This window comes from Trichosurus vulpecula, chromosome 6, assembly GCF_011100635.1.
Source record: "Trichosurus vulpecula isolate mTriVul1 chromosome 6, mTriVul1.pri, whole genome shotgun sequence".
NCBI lineage: Eukaryota > Metazoa > Chordata > Mammalia > Diprotodontia > Phalangeridae > Trichosurus > Trichosurus vulpecula.
Window position 1 is genome coordinate 277111782 of NC_050578.1, and position 18804 is coordinate 277130585.

General features: G+C 51.9%; 1 protein-coding gene across 1 annotated transcript; it reads left to right on the forward strand.

The window, feature by feature from the left end:
- The first annotated feature begins 82 nt into the window (after nucleotides 1–82).
- On the forward strand, nucleotides 83–9792 carry SSH3 (slingshot protein phosphatase 3). Its single transcript, XM_036764787.1, has 14 exons — nucleotides 83–313; nucleotides 939–976; nucleotides 1279–1519; nucleotides 3162–3280; nucleotides 3364–3435; nucleotides 3930–3995; nucleotides 4723–4917; nucleotides 5073–5166; nucleotides 5477–5605; nucleotides 5700–5746; nucleotides 6828–6974; nucleotides 7276–7476; nucleotides 7558–7846; nucleotides 8442–9792. Exons 1-14 carry the CDS (start codon nucleotides 248–250, stop codon nucleotides 8685–8687), a joined length of 1950 nt encoding a protein of 649 aa, XP_036620682.1. The 5' UTR covers nucleotides 83–247; the 3' UTR covers nucleotides 8688–9792.
- The last annotated feature ends 9012 nt before the right edge of the window (nucleotides 9793–18804 follow it).

The following is an 18804-nucleotide window of genomic DNA, read 5'->3' on the forward strand; positions in this document are numbered from 1 at the left end:
AGGGGCGGCTCCGGCGCTGGCTGCGTTGAGAGCTCAGGGAGAGAGAGCGGGCGGGACGGCTGGCCCTTTAAGGGCCGCCCCCAAGGAGGTGCCAGGCCGAGGTGGCTCGGCCCGGCTCTGCTCCTTACTCTCCTTCCTGGTCTGGTCTGGCCTGGCCAGGCCTGGGCTGGGCTGGTTCGGTCGGGTCGGATCGGGTCTGTGGGAGGGGGCTGCGCTTGGAGCCCTCCGTCCAGCCGCGTGCGCGTGCATGGCCCTGGTCACAGTGAGCCGATCCCCCTCGGGCAGCGGCCACTCCACCCCCGTGGGCCCCGCGGTGAGTCCGCCTCTGTCCCGTCCCTGCCCACGCAGACAGTCCTCCCTCTCTCCCGTTGGGCCTGTTGGACCGGGCACCGGGCAGTGCCCATCTCCCCCAGCACCCCCAGCCAAGCAGAGGTCTGGCAGGGCCCCTGGACCCTCCCTAGTCCGCTTGAGAAGTGGCCCCTGGAGATGCCCTCACAGTACCCGTCCTGCAGACAGCTGGTGGCCTGGCCAGGGGGCACAACTCCTGGGAGCCTTCAGAGGTGGCTAGGGAGCCATTGGTGCGCCGTTTGGAGGCAGGAATCCCTCTTCCCTGGCCACTGCAGCTTAGGGTGGGAGTGGGGGTTGAAGAGAGATCAGAACCCTAACCTCTCCCATCCCCCACACATGGGTGGAGGGGTTTGGGAGGGGGGCTTCCAGGGCCGTGTGGGCCCAGGAAAAAGAAGGGGTTGGTTCAAATGGTCTCTAAGATCCTTCCAACTTTAGCTTCGGATCCTCTGCATTGGTAGAAGGCCTGGCCCCACTGCTCTGGGCCTGGATCCCAAGAAGGAGCAACCTGTTAGGCCTTGCAGGCCAGGGAGAGGGAGGGAGGGACCCACAAAGCCCCTCACACTGCCCCCATGGGGCTGCTTCCCTGGCAGGATGAAGGGCTGAGCAGAAGGAGCCAGCTGCAGCGCAGGTGAGGAAGCCCCCTTCCCCACAACCCACGCATGGGTCACCCCAGCTTTGTCTCTCCTGGCTAGCTGGGGGCCTTTGGTGAGAACAGAAGGCAACAGAGGAACAGTGGCTGAGTTGTGGGATGCTTAGGTTCTTTGCCCCATTATAGGACCCAGTCTGTCTCTTTCTCCAATTCCTTGGCTCAGTGGGTAGGAAGGGAGGGTAAGATGGCCTTCCTAAGGGAAACATGATGGCAGGCTTAAGTGCTGTGAGATCTTCAGAGAGTAAGGAATCTGCCTCCAGTGATGCTCTGTTCTTGGCCAGGCAGAGCTTTGCGGTGCTCTGTGGAGCGGTCCTGGGGCTCCAAGACAGAGGGGAGCCCAACACTGCAGAGCAGCACAGGTCAGATGATGAGAATGACCCAGGAGATGAGGAGCCTCCCTCAGACCAGCCTGATGGCAACAGCCAGGGGACTCAGGAGTCCTCGAGGTCTGGGAATCAAGTGCAAAGGAGGCACCTGCACCTCATGGTGGGGCTGCTGAGGGCCCAGGACAACATCCAGCTGGTAAGAGGCAGGGCCTGAGGGAGAGGGAAGGGAAAGATACCGTTTTCCTGATTCTTCTCTGATTTCTCTGATTGTGCCTTCTCTGTCTCCCCTTCTCCTGCCTCCCCCAAGGGCTGTGTCCTCATCCCTCTTCCATACTCTCTCCCTTGGGCAAGTCCATCTCCTTGCAGGGCTTCAGCTCTCACCCCAGGAGGAGGACCCCGACCTCCCCCTGTCACCCCGCCTAGCTCAGAGCCATCTCTACCAGGATGCCCTGACACCATCATGTCTCAAACTGAACTCAGCATCTTCCCGCCGACATCCGCTCCTTCTGATTCTGGGATCTCTCCACTGACTTGCTCCCCGTCCCTGACATTCCAAACCTCAGGCACTTTGTTTTTCTCTCTCCCTCGCCCTCGGCCAGCCGGGCACTAAGTCCCGTCAGGCCTGGCTCTTCCGTAGGCCTTGTTCCTTCCATTCCATCTCTTCTGTCTTCTCCATAGTTCAATAGCTCTCCCCAGCTCATCTTGTCTCCAGTCCGACCAGCCTCCCCGCAGCACCATTTCTAACAACCCCTTCACTAACTGCCAATTTTAAGAAAATTCAGCTGGGCATTCAGGGTCCTAGACCAGCTAACCTAGCTTACTTTTCTAGCCAGAATTCTGTTCCAGAGAACCTGGGTTCAAATCCTGTCTCAATGCTTATACCAGTGTGATCCGGAGCAAGACCCTTAACCTTCCTGGGCCTTGGTTTCCCCATTTGTAAAATAAAACAGACTGGATGGCCTTTCAGATTCCTGCCATCTTCAAATCTAGGATCCCTCCTCTGTAAGTCCCATAATATCCCTGGGCCTCAGTTTCCCCATTTGTAAAGCAAAAGAGTTAGACTGGATGGCTTTTCAGATTCCTGCCATCTCCAAACCTAGGATCCACCTCTGTAAGTCCCATAATATCCCTGGGTCTGTTTCCTAGATGGTCTCTGGGGTATCTTCCAGCGCCAGAGCCATGATTCCTGGTCCTTTGATTGTCCCACGGAGCCTGGTCTATGCCTTGGGAAAGCTCTCCCCACTTTTAAAATTCTCCCCATCTCGGAAGGCCTGGCTCAAATGTCATCTCCTCTGGGAAGTCTCTCATTTCCCAGCAGGATGGCCCTTCTCTTAGTGCTTGCCACATTCTGTCTAATTGTCTTGTTATCAGTGTCTGTCTTATGCACCCACTGAGAAAGAGTGCTGTATGAGAGCTGGCATCACACCATCGAATGCACCACTCCCTCCTACCCCACCCACCCTGTCCTCAGTGTGAGTGCAGGAAATGCTTCCATTACTGAACTGGGAGAGGGGGATGACGGGAAGGTCATATAATGGTGAATTGATGTGTTTGAGAGGCATAGAGAGCTGGAGTCTTGCCTCTGACACAGGCTGGCGGTATGACCCTGGGCAAGTCACTTCACTTAGTGTCCCAGGTGACTCTAAGACTAAATACAGAGAGGGTACCTATATGCACTGATAGAGACAGTTGCCTGTATCTGGAAGTTCCATTAAGTCTAGCTCCTCCCCCACCTCCACTCTACCTCCACCTCCCATCCTCAGGACATGTGTTTAGAGATTGCATGTGGGCTGGTATCTCTGAATCATGTGCTTCCCCCCCACCCCCCACCCCCCCAGGCAGTACAATTGGAGACCGCTCGGCCTCAATGGCTCAGGTACCTGCTTGTGGTGTCCACTTCGGAGCTACTGAGCCAGGATGAGACTGTCCTCCTGGGGGTGGACCTCTCCCAGAGCAGGTAGGGGCGCTGCTGGAAGTGGGGAGGCTGGGCAGACATGAAGGGCAAGCAGAACCCATCTACCTTTTCTTCTGCCCCTCCAGTTCCCCCAGCTGCACCTTGGGCCTGGTCCTACCCCTCTGGAGTGACACGCAAGTTTACCTGGATGGTGATGGGTGAGAAGAAGCACCTTGATATTAGAGGGAGGGGAAGAAAGCAGCTTGGACTATCTGTGCTTTGGGATCTGGGTGCTGAGGTCTTATGGGAAAAGCCCTGGAGTTCTCTAGACCTCAGTTTCCCCAACTGTCCAATGTAGATAACCACCTACCCTGCCCATCTCAGAGGGCAGTTGTGATAAGAGCAGGTGAAATCATGGAGTGGAAGGTGGCTCTGTAGAAAGTCTGAAACCTTTGAGGAATGTACGTCCGTGTATATAATGCATGACTCATACTTGTACACTTGTAAGAAATAGAAGAGGTGACCTAACCCAACCCCCTGATTTTACTGAGGAAGGTGGGGCGAAGGAACCGTGTGGGTCTTGGGAGGTGAGGATGAGTGAGGGGAGAGGAAGAACTTTGACCATTTAGGTCCCTCTGGCCCTGGGGGCCTGGGAATCTCCCAGCTGGCACTGTCCAATCCTGAGGGCTTGATCTCTGCCCTCCTCCTCTAGGGGCTTCACAGTGACATCTGGGGGTCAAACGAGAATCTTCAAGCCTATCTCTATACAGACCATGTGGTGAGAATGAGAAGTGGGGGATGGGGAGGTTAGAGGCAAGTGGGGAGATGGGCAAGAGGTGGGGCAGGGGCGGGGCTGGGGAGGCATGGTCTAATGGCCTCAGAGCTACCACAGCTTCCTTGGAAATTCCCTGGAGTGCGTCACAAAAGCCCAGAGATGTCCATCCCCAGACTATTGCAATGGCTGCTGGGGTCTCTGCCTGCCTCCACTCATGTCCCCTCCTACTCAGTAAATGCCAGGGCTCCCTGAGGCCCCCAGCATCAAATACCAAATGCTCTGTATGTCATTCAAAGCCCCTCGTGGCCTGGCCCCCTCTTCTCTTTCCTGTCTTCTCACTCCCCCCCCCCCGACTCACATATGCTCGGATCCAGTGCCCCGGCCTCCGGGGGCTCTTCCACAGATGAACCCTTCCATCTCCCTGCTCTGGCCTTCTCCCTGTCCCCCTGGCTGCAAGGCTCTGACCACTGACCTCCCCGGCTTCCTTCAAGTCCCCCTTTCTATGGAAGCCTTCCCCATGCCCCCTCCATTCTGGCACCTTTCCTGTTTATCCTGAATGGCTTCTTTGTACATAGTTGTTTGCTTTTTGTCTTGGTTAGACTGTAACTCCCTGAGGGCAGGGACTGCCTCCTGCCTTTCTTTGTATCCCCAGAGTAGGGAAGTGCCTGGCACATAGCAGGCGCTTCACAATGCTGAGTGACTCCCTGCCTGTGCTGTTTCTCCCACTCAGGGCCACCCTGCAGGTGCTGCACCAGGCCTGTGAGATGGCTCTGGGCAATGGCTTGGTACCCGGAGGCAGTGCTCTTGCCTGGACTGGCTACTACCAGGACCGAATCACCTCGGACCAGAGCTGCCTCAATGAGTGGATGGCCATGGCCGATCTGGAGTCCCTCCGGTCTCAGCCGCCCAATGCAGACTCTAGTGGGTCAGTGGTCTTGGGGCAGGGAGGAAGATGGGGTGAAGGGTTGATGTGGGGCTTGGGAGGTGAGGACGAGTGGGGTGAGAGGCAGTGGTGTCCCAGGGCTGAAGGCCAGTGGGCAGGGGTTGAAGGGACAGCAGTCTGATGGACCCCACCCTTAGGCACTCTGAACAAGAACGTATGGAACACCACATCCGGGCCGAGCTGTGGCACGTGCTGGACACCAGTGACCTGGAAAGTGTCACCTCCAAAGAGGTAGGGGGGAGCCAGAGACGGCCTGCCGCCATCTGGGGAACTTTCTGGTAACAACTTCCCTCAGACCCCTTTACCCAAAGGCCTCAGCCCCACTCCTGCCCCAACAAGGAAGCGTTCCCTGCTGTGTCTCTCGGTCTTGGCCTTTGCCCTGGGCCCCTGTGGAGCTGGTTGGTAGCTTGAGTCCTGTTGGACTCTCCCTAACCATGGGCCCCCCATGCTGCTCCCATCCTGGACAGGTCCAGGTAGTGGGCAGGGTACCCTTACGTAACCACCTACAGTGTCTTGTCTCTCCCTTGGACCCCTTCCCCAGATTCGCCAGGCCCTTGAGGGCCGCCTGGGGTGCCCCCTTCAGCAGTATCGAGATTTCATCGACAACCAGATGTTGGTGCTCATGGCCCAGCGAGATCGGGCCTCGCACATCTTCCCCCACCTGTACCTGGTAAGCTTGCCATGGACTGGGACTGGTGAAGGATGCTGGGGTTGGGTGGGGAGATGGGGAGGGAGGCAGCCACCCACCACTTCCTTTTCCACAGGGCTCTGAGTGGAATGCAGCCAACCTGGATGAACTGCAGAGAAACCAGTAAGGACTGAAGAGCTGTGCAGCACCTTGGCAGTCATCTGGACTGATGCCCTCAATTTACAGAGAGGGAAACTGAGGCCTGAATTCCCTCTCCCTGCCTCCTCCCCCCCAGAGCCCAGGCCTGAAACCTCCTCCTCTTCCATCTTCCATATTGCCGAGGCTGAGGCTAATTAAAGGGCTGGCCTCGATGTCTTCTCGGGTCTCCTGCCATCCTGTCTCATTTCTGTCCCCAAGGTGAAGGAAGAACAGCAGAGTTCACAATTCCCAGGCACTCTGCTGACCCCAGGGTCATGGCCCCTGACACCGCCTTTTTCTACCAGAAAAAGATTTCCCTCGATGGCTCCTCTCCAAAGAAGGCAGCGCTTTCCCAGCTGGAACCTAGCCACTAGTCACCTCTTTGCCGGTAAAAGGCCTCCTTGCAGCCCCTAGTTGGCACCAGTTACAGAGCAGAGTGAACAAAAATGCCACCCTAGAGGTGACTTTCTAAAAAAACGCCAGCATCTCTTTCAGAATGAGCAATGTAGTGTTGGAGCTGGAGGAGACCCCAGAGAGGCCCGGGAAAGGGAAGGCACTTGACCAAGGTCACACAGTGTGGCCCAAAGGAAAGAACACTGGCTCGGGTGCCAGGGGACCTGGGCTCCAATTCTGCCTCTGACACACACTATGTGCATGACCTTGGGCAATTCCTTCCTTACCCAAGTCCTTGGTTTCTCCCTTTGTGAAACGAGGGGGTTGGACCCAGTGGCCCCAGAGGTCCCACCTGGCCCTGGCACGAGAACCTGCCATCAGTGGCTGGAGCTTGGGGCTCTACCTCCCAGGCTGGCTCACTTAGCACTGCAAACAGTGGTTTCCCTTGACTTGTCTGTTAAGGTTTGATTGACGCCCTTTGTTTCTGATGTCTTTGCCATGCTGAATCTTCTCATGAGCATTTTCAACAGAAAATGGATGTTTTCCAGCCGAGCTCTGCACCCTCCAGGGGAACTGTCCCATCAGGCCTGGCCTAGCCGGGCCTTGGGCCTGCCCTGGCCTGGCCCAGGCTCCCTCGGGCCTAGCTCAACATGGCCTGGCTTTTCCTTGGCAGGGTCAGCCACATCCTGAATGTGGCCAGAGAGATCGACAATTTCTTCCCGGATCTCTTTACATATCACAATGTCCGGCTCTGGGATGAGGAGACAGAACAGCTCTTGCCTCACTGGAAGGAAACTCATCGCTTCATTGAGGCTGCCCGGTGGGTCAGGCTCCCTCCTCCCCAGACCCTCCCAATCTAGCTTCTGCTAGCCTGGCCCCAGCCAGGCATTCACACTCCTCTCCCTGCCCCAGCCTCCTCTGGTCCTCCCTGTCCCTTCCATGGTGCCCCTCCTTTCTCAGCACCAACATCCTTCCACTGTGTAGGGTCAGCAGCATGGCCTGCTGCTCCTGCACAACTTTCTGGCCTCTGATCTGTGGGCAGGACAGGGTCAGTGTCCCCAGAAGCCAGGCAGTCAGGCCAGACTAGGGGTGGCTGACCAAGGGGATTCCTCCTTGCACAGAACCCAAGGCTCCCGTGTGCTGGTACACTGCAAGATGGGGGTGAGCCGCTCAGCTGCCACTGTCATGGCCTATGCCATGAAACAGTACAACTGGGGCCTGGAGCAAGCCCTCCGGCACGTGCAAGAGCTGCGCCCCATTGCCCGGCCTAACCCTGGCTTCCTTCGGCAGCTGCACACCTACCAAGGCATTCTCACAGCCAGGTATCAACAGCTGGGGTGGTCCAGGGGGCAGCTGGAGAGTGAGGAAGGGATGGCCTGGTCACTGCGTTGTCTTCCTTCTAGCCGCCAGAGCCACATCTGGGAGCAGAAGGCTGGCGGTAGGACCTCGCCGGAGGAGCCTCTGGCTCAAGATGCCTCCTGGTCACCTCCCTCACCTTCCCTGGAGCCAGGGGGCAGTGGGGACTGGAAGGCAGAAGAAGGGGACAAGCAACAGGGAATGCTGAGAGAGGCACCTGGCCTCGGGGACCTGAGACCCCGGCTCCGCATGGATCTCCGTGGGATCATGAGGTCCATCAGTCTGCTGGAGCCCCCAGACCTGGGGAGTCACCCCGAGAGCAGTGATCTGCCAGAGGTGAGGATAGTGGGGTGCCTCCCAGATACCGGGGCTATCATTCAGCCAGTCCTCCAGCTAGAGGCATCAAGGTGTGGTGAATAACGAGGCAGCCTCGGTCAAGTCACCCTGTGTAAGCCACAGTGTCTAATGCTCAGGTAGAGAGCAAATGTCTGTGTCAGGAGAGGGAGGTTTCTCCCTGGGAGGTCTCTGGGCCAATGGAATCATAGGTTGGGACCAAAAGGCTTTGCCAAGGGTGTCCCCCCTTTGTTTCTGGAGCTGGGGGTACAAAGGTAAGGTGCTGCCAGCACCAGACACCCACGTGAAGCCACTTGAGTCCATAGCTAGGCAACTGGGCCAGATTCTCATTACCAAGGTCAAAGATCAGTGTGGCCTGAGGGGCTTGAGGACGTGAGACAGGCTTGTTGGGACTTCTGATGGGAGGCCAAGGGGCTCTGTGAACAAAGAAGGGGAATCGGGAAGGGGCAGGATGGGCTTCTGGGAGGTGAGGAGGCTGGGCCTGGCCTGGTTGGAGCCATGCCAAGATGAAGGCAGCCTGGGGGAGGAATGACATGGGGCCTGAGCCTGTTCCCCTTCTCTCCCTACATCCTTCCAGGTCTTCTCCTCTTCTCCAAATGAGTCCTCAGGTGAGGCTCTCTCCCAGGCTTCAAGGGAACCACGGCCTGCCCTGTTCTCCCGAAAGTCCGTGGCTGCCTTGCACAGTGCAGCTCTCGTGGCCAGCCGGAGCCGGGCCTTCCAGAACCAGGGCCAGGGGGAGCCTGTGGACCTACCTAAGCCCAGGGCTCGGAGGATGATGCGACAGGCCAGTGTGGATAGCAGCGGAGAAGAGGGAGGGCCCTGAGCCCTTGTACTAGACACCAGGATGAGGTCACCAACCAGAGGGACCTCGAAACCAACCCCCCCCACCTCACACTGTTTCCTCCTCCCACTTTACCACCTTTGCCCCTGCCCTTCAATCATCACCCCCACTGATAGTACACTGACATCTCCCCCAGGGCCTAGGCCTCAGGCTTTTCTCCACTGTTCATCTAGGCCAGGGGTGGGGAACCTGGAGCCTTGAGGCCACCTGTGGTCTTCTAGGTCTTCAAGTACAGCCCTTTGACAGAATCCAAACTTCACCCCTTAATAAAAGGATTTGTTCTATAAAACTTGGACTCAATCAAAAGGCCTCACCCAACAATCTAGAAGGCCACAGGTGGCCTTGAGGCCTCAGGTTGCCCACCCCTGCTCTAGGCTAAGGGAGGACAAGACAAGATTCTGGAGTTTTTTTGTCTGCAGTTCAGATGTCAAAGATCCAACCTTAGACCCCAAGACCACCCGCCCTGGCCCCCAGGCCTCTAGGGGTCTGTGGTTTTCCCTCCTTCCTAGGGGGAGTAAGTCACCCCCTCCTCCACAAGCTGTGGCTCCCCAGGATTTAGCCAGGGTCATCTGTCAGAATCTCCAAGGGTCAGGGGCCTCATCTCCTAGCCCCCAAAGGAGCACCCCAGAAGGACAAAGGACATTTTCTGTTACTACCAGATGGAGGCATTTCAGGGCTTGGACACCCAAGGCCAAGGTCATACAGAGCCCAGCTGTGGCTGTCTGCTTCAGGCCCACCCTTCACAAGTGACTCGAGTCCCTTGCTGAGGCCTGAGGCTGTGGACTCTGCATCCTTGGAGGGGCAGGTAGTTCAAAGGCAGAAGGAGAAGCCTGTCGAGGTCAGCTGGGGTGCTGTCTCTTTGGACTTTCCAGCCTCCTCACCATCTCTGGGCTGCTGTGACTTGGGTCACCAGACAGTGGACCAAGGGAAGCCAGAGCTTCTTTTCCACATACAGGCTAGCACACGCATGTGCACACATACATATTCCTCCCCTCCCCCATTCCTCATTAGCTAGCCAGTATTTTCTATGTTCTTTTAATTATATGGCTTTTTATTTAGGAATAAAAAAATGAGGTTTCATATTAAATTATTTTTCATTTTATGGTATAATGTTTCATAATCAAATGTTTATATTTGGTTTACAAGTGAAATCTTAATTTTTTGGATGATTCTGGGCCAGGGGTGGGGAACTGATGGCCTCAAGGCCACATGTGGCCCTCTCGGTCCTCAAGTGCAGCTCTCTGACTGAATCCAAACTTCACAGAACAAATCCCCTTAAAAGGATCTGTTCTATCAAACTTGGACTTGGTCAAAAGGCAACACCCAAGGACCTAGAAGGCCACATGTGGCCTCAAGGCTGTATTTTCCCTCACTCCTGTGGGTTTTGGTAGGTTGGTTTTTCTGGGCTCCTCCTGATCTCCACTTGCATTTTCAATGGCCTCGTTCACTCATTTGTCAAGCATTTATTAAGTGCTTACTGGGTACCAGGCAACATGCTAGGTTCAGGGAGGATACAAAACCAAAAACACAACAGGTCTTGCCCTCCAAGAGCTTATATTCTATTGGGAGACACAACACAGGCAGATCGGGAAATAATAAATATGGATGAAGTGTTGGGGGGCGGTCTTTCACATACCCTGGGTTATGGGTGACAGACCCAAAGGCCAATATTCTCTTTCATTCCTTTAGGACAGGGATGGCATTTTATCCATTTTCCAAAAAAGGAGTCAAAAGGGCCTTTGCAGCAAACTGTGTGCCACAGTGGGAAGAGCCTTGATTTGGAGTCCAAGGAGCTGGGTTCAAATCCTGGTTATCTATCAGGGTAACACCTTGGGAAACCTACTTCCTCTCTCTGGGCCTCAGTTTCCCCATCTGTAAAATGAGGAGCTTGGGTTAGATGGTCTCCAAGGTCTCTTCCAGCTCTAGGTTTATGATCCTATGATAATCACACCGTTATTGGTTATTTTACACCTGAGGAAGCCAAGGTTCCGGAATGGGTAAGTGACTTGCCTGAGCTGAGGGCCCAGGAAGGCCTGAAAGTCTCCTCTCTAACAGGATCCCTCCTTTAGGGCTTTCAGGAGAAATGCACATTGAAACTGGTGGCTGAGAGCATGCATGTGTTCTTTTAAGCACAGCCTGTAGTCTTCAAATCCTCTTTTATCAGAATTGGACAATTCCAATCTGTGGGAGACTTTACAAAGCACATAGAGCTCCTCTGGTTAATGATTACAAGCAATAATGAAAACGGCTCACAGGTTTTATTTAACAAGGAAGCCCAATATAATGGAAAGGGTCATACTTGTATGTGGAATCAGAGGGCTTGGATTCAAATGCTGACAGCTGCTGTGTGACACCTGTGTGATGCTTCAGCTCCCTGGGTGGCAGTTTCTTTTGTGAGATGAGGGGATTGGCCTAGGTGGCCTCTGAGGTTTCTTGCAGCTCTAGCTCTGGGCTCCTCTGAATTGCATTTGTCGAGGACTTTCTAAGGACCTCTCACTCCAGTTCTGCACTTCCAAACTTCCTTGATACACTCTGTGGTACCCCCCAAATAGGGCACATTTTGAACCCCGCCAAGCCTTAGCAGATGGGCTCTATGACCTGCTATGGCAAAAAAGGGGAATGCTATCCTCTGGGGGGCAATGAGTGTGTCCCAGGTACCCTCAGGCAGGTCTTCAGGTATCAAGCACAGCCCACTGTTGATCTCGTACTTGGCACCCTTCCTCAGCAGGCACAGCCTGGTAAACTCAGGATCACCTCCACACCAGGACCAGGCATTGAAGAGAAAGACGTTAATAGCTTAAGGCCTGATGTCACCTGGGAGGTAGAGAAGTGTGGGAAGATCACTGGACTGGGAGCCGAAAGGCCTGGATTTGCGCCCCTGCTCTGGAGACTGCCTTACCTTCATGACCAGGGATGGTCCCTCAGCCTCACAAAGTCTGTTTTGTCCCCTGCAAAATTGGGCTATTTGCACTATTCTCTACCTGAGGTGTAAGGAAAGCAAATATAAGTCCGAGTTAGCCGGCTCACCCATGGTTTTTTCTAATTAACCCTTCACTGCCCATTGGGCTCTAGGAGAAAATTGAGCCCTGGAGGGTGGAACGTGGTGGTGTCCCTTTTGATGGGAACAGGGAGAAGTGCTAAGGATGAAGCCTAGGTGTGTGTGTGTGTGTGGCGGGGGGCATCCTGGGGACAGTACAGAGTACCCGGGGAGGTCAGGGATCTTCAAGGAACAGGCCTCCAGGTAGAGGAGGAGAGAGAAGCGAGTGGCTCTCTTGTCGTAGTATCTGACCCTACAAACCCCTCCCTTCTCTAGGCTTGCGACAGCCCTTCTTGATGTCCTGTGACAGCTCCAGCCTTGGCTCACCCGTCTATACTCAGTCCCTCAGCGATCTCATCCCACTTTCAGTGCTGACTCCAAAGTCTCTCTGCCCCTCCCTGTCTCTCTTCCTGGATGTGTTGGGGCACCCCAACTATTCCAAGTGAAAGCAGTAGCTTCCCCCCAAACCCGCTCCTCCTCCCCCATCCCTGTGTCGCCAAATTCGAGTCTCTTTCGTCTGCCACTGAAGCTCCGTCTTGCCTCTGCACCCCACTAAAACCCCAAAACCTCTCTAAAAGCCCAGGCTGGGAGAGATCTCCGTGAGCCTCTAGGCCTACCCACCCTGACAAGTGCTGCCTACCAGGATAGCCGTGGCCTGTCATCTGGGCGTCCACCACCTCTCCAGGAGGGCCGTTGCACTCCGGGACAGCTCTCGGAGACGCGAGCTTTGTCCTGTGACCCAGCCTCAGTTTACCTCTCTGCACGCTGGAGGGGGGTTGGGGGAAGCATGAGATCAGGAGCCAGGAGGTGGGTTCAAGGGCTGGCACTCCACGAACCCACGGATTTCCAGAGGCAAGCCAGTTCTTCCCCTGCTGTAAAACTGAGATAATAATGCGCCGTTCGTGACCTCCTTAGGGTCCCCCGCGATCCTGGGCGCGTCGCTAACTTCCCCGGGACTCGGTTTCTCCCCCCTGTAAAATGGGGACAGTGATGCATTTGTTTCGTAACAGGGTCTATCCCAACACCCAGTGACCAGGTACTTCTCTCCGCCTCAGTCCTGCTCTTCTGTTCTTGGCGGCAACGAGCCCGAAGCTCCGCCCAGGATGGGCAGGGCTCCGTTAAGCCCCACCCCCTGCCCAGCCTTTGCCCCCCCACCCCCACCCCCGCGCCTTCCGCAGCCCGCGAGCGCCATCTTGTGTCGGAACCGCGAGGCGGACAGTCCCACAAACTTCATTTCCCAGCATGCTCCTGATCCTCCTCAGGGAAGGCGCAGGCGCAGGCGCAAAGGGCGCCCGCCTCGTTACCACAGCAGCCCCGCTGAGGTGCTGTGGAGACTGGGCTTGGACTAGGCCCGTCCAGGGTCGCGGGGCCTTCGAGGAGAGGCTGAGTCGAGAGCGAGCGAGCGAACAGCCAGCTAGGCTCTCCTCAGAGGCTGGGGAGGAGGAGCACGAGGTGGCAGCGGTGGCGCAAACCCGAGCCGACCCAAGGGTCCCTTCCAGGGATGGTTGGTGTTGCGGCCGCCACAGCGCCCCATGTGGGCCGGAGGGTTAGCGCCCAGGCGAGCGGGCAAGTGAGCGTGCCCAAGCCCATTGCCCAGACCAGAGGGCCCAGAGCTAGCATTCCTGGGCCTGGTTGCCTCCTCTGTGAGGAGTAAATGAGGTAAGGACCTGTGTGAGGACCTTTGTCGTGCTCCAAGAAATGTCAGCTGCATTATGATTATGATTGTCGGCCCTGGGATTTCATTAGCAGAGGAGGAAACTCCCTCCACCAATGCAGGGCAGCACCTTCTCTGCAACATAGATTCTTAGAGACTTGCCTGAGAAGCTAAGTGCCTTGGCCAGAGACATACAACCAAATAGTGTCAGAACTGTGGACTTAAACCCAGCCTAGTCTTTCTGCCTTCTTTATCCTCTTATTTCACTCTGCCTCCTCATAATGATTATTATTAATAACAACAGTAGTGGCAACTGGAAATTATCTTAATGGCCATTTGAGTCAGACATGGAGACTGACTTGACGAAAGTCTCACAGGTAATAAGTGGTAGAGCTGGGATTCGAACCTAGGCCTTCTGCCTTCAATCTAGTGATTCCTATTGGCAGAGTTCATGCCATTTTTTCTCCAATCTCCCTACTGTGTCCCTGCAGCTCCAGCCTCCTTCACCTCCTGAAATTTGGATTCCTATCCCATGACCCTGGGCTGTGTTTGGTAAACTTTCACTTGACGTAGTCCTTGTCAAAGGCCGAGATCACCACTTTTTAGCCATCTCTCTGCTGTGCCATTGCTTTTCCCTTTCTCCCTTTTCTCCCTTTTCCAATTCTAGCAATTCATGTCTCTCCCTTTTAGTAGTTTCTTTTAGCTCCTTGAGGGCAGGCGCTGTCGTGCTTGCTTGCTTGCTTGTATTTCTACCCCCTTTGCTTAGAACAATGACTGGTACACAGCGATAATAAATACATTTGTACTCATTCAGTCAGAGTAACTACCTTTTCATAGGTCTTGGCTTCATCTTTAATATGAGAGGTCAGTCTAAATGAAGTCTAAGGTCATAAGATCATGATTTTTAAGGCCTGAAAGGGACCTTAGATGGCATAACCTGCCCCCCACACACACACACATTCTACACACAAGCGCGCGTGCACACACACACACACTCACACACTCACACACATACATACACTTTTAAAGATGAAGAAACATTTTCAATTAAATTAAAGCAACCAAAGCCTGGAGACCTTAAAGTCCAAGATCACAGGTGGAGACAGCTGAGGTCTTTTTTTGGGATTTGAACCCAAGTCCTGGGACTCCAGATTCATCACAATTTTCTACCATAAAGCTTTACTGACAGCATCTCTTAAAGTGGGGAGCATAAGCAGTAATTAAAACATAGCACTTTAAGGTTTGCAAAACATTTTTCACATATTATCTCATTTGATCCTCAAAACAACTCTGGGAGGGAGTACTGTTATGATCTTCATTTTACAGATGGTAAAACTGAGGCTCAGAAAGGGGAAGTGACTCACCCTGGGTCACATAGACCAAGGATTCAAACCCAGGTGTCTCAGCAAGTGCCTGCACACACTGCTTAATAACTGCTTTATTGGTTATCTATCTCTAGACTCTCAAATCCTGTTTTCCTGTACTGCTTTGCTTCTATAGTGCTTTCTTTGGCTTCTTCCCTCTTAGAATCTATGGTGGGGTTTGAAATTTGTGGCTGTTCAGTCATTTTTAGTTGTGCCTGATTCTTCAAGATCCCATTTAGGGTTTTCTTGGCAAAGATACTGGAATGGTTTGCCATTTTCTTCTTTATCTCATGTTACAGATGAGGAAACTGAGGCAAACAGGGTTAAGTGACTTGCCCAGGGTCACACAGCTAGTAAGTATCTGAGGCCGGATTTGAACTCAGGAAGATGAGGCTTCTAGACTGCAGGCCTGGCACTCTTTCTATTGTGCCACCTAGCTGCCCAGGGGTTCAAAATACTTGGGACATAGTAAAATAATTAAATGTATTGACTTATCCAATAAACCTCGCAACTTTTTACATTAAAAACCGAAACCGTTAACCGAAACCGTGTTCGTGTTGCAGTCACTTGTTTTATACTGTTTGGTATTACATTCACAAGATTTTGACACATTCTTTATCATGAAACCACACTTTTATCACATTAAACTATCTTTGATAGTGTTAAACCTGAAAATTTGGTTGAAGGAAACAACAGAGCTAGGTGATAGAAAAATTCATATTACTTATTTATTTATCCATTCATTCACTTTAAACATAGCAGACAGACATGATCATGGATTTAGCCAGACAGAGTCTGACTGACTTGGACAGAAACATGAACAGGTTTTATATTTTTTTTAGAACAATCACAATTCAGCATGTTACTCAAATTTATGATCCCCATGTATGTTTAACCACAAGACAAGGATTTCCCTTAATGGAATAAGGTTGTAAAGAATGTTAAAACTACAGCCCAGCATCTCTGTGTCTCATTAACATTCCATAACATATACCATAACATATTCCATAACATAACATATACCAGTAGAATATTAAGCGAGGTAGTCTTTCTTGGGGTTAGGGTCTCATCCTTCAATGGCTAACAGGGAATAGAATGTCCTTAGGTCAGTCTGATCTGGCCCCGTTGACAGAGGTAAGAGTATTTCTTGAGCAAACTTTACAGAAGAAGCCCAGGTCCTGGATCTTCTTCCAGTTATTCATTAATTCAGGCTCTGGGTCTGGTTGAAATTAGAAATGATATAAAATGGTATAAAATGTTCCACAATAGTCTATTTTTCCAAGGCTTGCCTGGACTGGAAAGCCCATAGTTTTTTTTGAAATTATTGTCTTTTAAAAATCCTAATTTAACAAACCCCCAAACTGAGTATTTCCATACACAAAGGAGACCATACAAGAGGGTTATATATGAAACTGTGAATTCCGCCTTCCACCGGAAGCCTTCTCCAATGCCTCTTAATTCTAGCATCTTCTCCTTGTGAATTATTTCCTAGTGATCCTGTATAGAACCTGTTTGTGTGTATTTGCCTTCTTCTTTCCTCGGCCATTAGACTGTAAGCTCCTTGAGGGCAGGAACTGTTGTTTGCCCCTTTTTGTATCCCCAGATGGTAGCACAGTGCTTAGCACATAATAGGCATTTAATAAATGCTTATCGACTGATTGACTGACAGTTTCTAACCCATGCCGCTTGCTTTTTTAAAAGTACATAATAAATTTAGTGTTTTACTCTCAAAGGTGTCCTGCTTGTCTGCTTTCTTTTCAACACCCTTCTGTTCTCTTCTGTGGATTTATTTTGTTTTTTAATGTACCTCTCATTTTATTTTTTATTTTTGTCAATTAAAACACTAATTTTCTTTCTCCCACTTCCTCAGGGTAAGTAATCACTTACTATTTCCCCCATTTAAAAAGAAAAGCAAAATAACACATGTGCATAGTCAAACATGTAGGCCAGCTAGGTGGCGCCATAGTGCACAGAGCACCTGGGTCAGGAAGACTCATCTTCCTGATTTCAAATCCAGTCTGATACTTCCTAGCTGTGTGATCCTGGGCAAGTGACTTAACCCTATTTGCCTCAGTTTCCTCATCTGTAAAATGAGTTGGAGAAGGAAATGGCAAACCACTCCAGTATTTTTGCCAAGAAAACTTCAAATGGGGTAACAAAGAGTCAGATGTGAGAAAAAGTCAAGTAAAAGAAATTCTTACACATTGGCCATCTAAAAAACGTGTGTCATATTTTGCACCCTGTCTCTCACATCTTTGTCAGGAGGCGGGTAACACACTTCATGATGGTGTCTCTGGAAACCTGGTTGGTCACTAGATCGATCTGAGTTCTTAAGTCCTTCTTCAGCTAAAGCATAATCGATTTTGCTTAGTTTTCATATTTTATAAACAGGCCTATTATTTTTATCTCTGTGTGAATCTTTGTTTCAAGTGCATATCTTGTAAACAACATATTGTTGGAATATGCTTTCTAATTCTTTTGTGCATTTAAAAATACTGTGGCCCTTTTTAATTTTTTTACCTTGTCTTCTCCTCTTGGCATAACTGTCCCCAGCCCCACTCCCCTCCAAACACACCCTCAATTAAAATGTCTAGGTCAGCACCTTGAATCCATCACCTCCCTGTCCGTAGGCAGGTAACATGCCTCCTCATGGGGACATGGATGGTCATCACTTTGATAAGAGTTCTTAAGTCTTTCAAAGTCGTTTTTCCTTACAGTAACATTATTGGACTGGATTAGATTTCACAGAAAACTCCACCAAAGCCTTTCTCTGATGAAAAGCTTTCCTTTATTGCTGCAGAGAGGAGACCCTGAATTGACCATGCATACAGCACAGTAGAAAGAGCCTGTACCTGGAGGCAGAGATGCTGGGTTCACATTTTGATTCTAACATTCATTACTAGTGTGACTTGAGGTGAGTCATTGCACCTTCTTAGGCCTGTTTCCTCTTCATAAAAGGGTGTTGGACTTGACCTCTAAGGGCCCTTCCAGCTCTTGGTCTATGATCTCACAGTCCAGTAGCTTTCAAGTTCTAGCAAGCTGGAAATGACTGTCATTGGAGGACCAGCCCAGCCAATGACAGAGAATCCTGTTACAGTCTGGCCACAAAAGATGCGAATGTTCTGGCATAGCAGATGTTGGAAGTACATTGTCTAGTTCTCAAAGAGCTATCATCCTCCTAAATGGAGGGAGAATCCACCATGGAATCATGATCCTTGGGACAACTGTGGCCTAGGTGGGGGCAGGACTTATCCTCACCATGAATAGTAACTTCATTTTTTAAAAAATATGTTTTACCAAGGCATCAAGCACTTCTCCACCTTCCCCCATTGTACAACATGGTCAGTTACAGCAGCTGTAATACACACACACATACACACACATACACACGTACACCCACACATGCATATATAGAGAGACAGAGAGACTAGTCTACCTCGGACGTGTGCCTTCTCACCATTGAAAGGAAGGAAGTGTGTTCCAGCCTCAAGGTTAGTTAGAACCAGCTGTGATCGCTTTCAAGCTTACCTTGGTCCGGTGCAGATAGGCTGTGCCGGTAGGAGCTCTAACTTGACAAGGGAGGAGTCTGAAGTCACAGGAAGTGGCTGCCCAAGGCCCCGGGGGACTGTTACTAGCACTTGCTGAGGAAACAGTTTCTAGATCTTATTTGGTCCTCACCACAGCCTTGTAAAGGAAGCTGTGCAAGGCCTAGGACTCCTCATTTCACAGATGAGAAGGCAGGCCCACAGAGAGGGAAGGGTTTGGCTGAAATCAAAAACCTAAGCCTAATAATAATAGCATCTGACAGTTATGAAGTGCTTTACATACAGGATGTCGTTGGATCCCCACAACAACCCCATGAGGTAGATGATGAAAGATCATCTCCAGTTTGAAGAGAAGGAAACTGAGACACCAAGAGCATGAGCTCACGTTCTAACCCCTCTTCATGCAGTGGCCCAGCTAAGCTGGACCCCCATGCACTCCTGACTCCAATGCCTTGGCACAGGTGGCTCCCCTGCTGGGAACCTCCTCTTTCTCATTTCT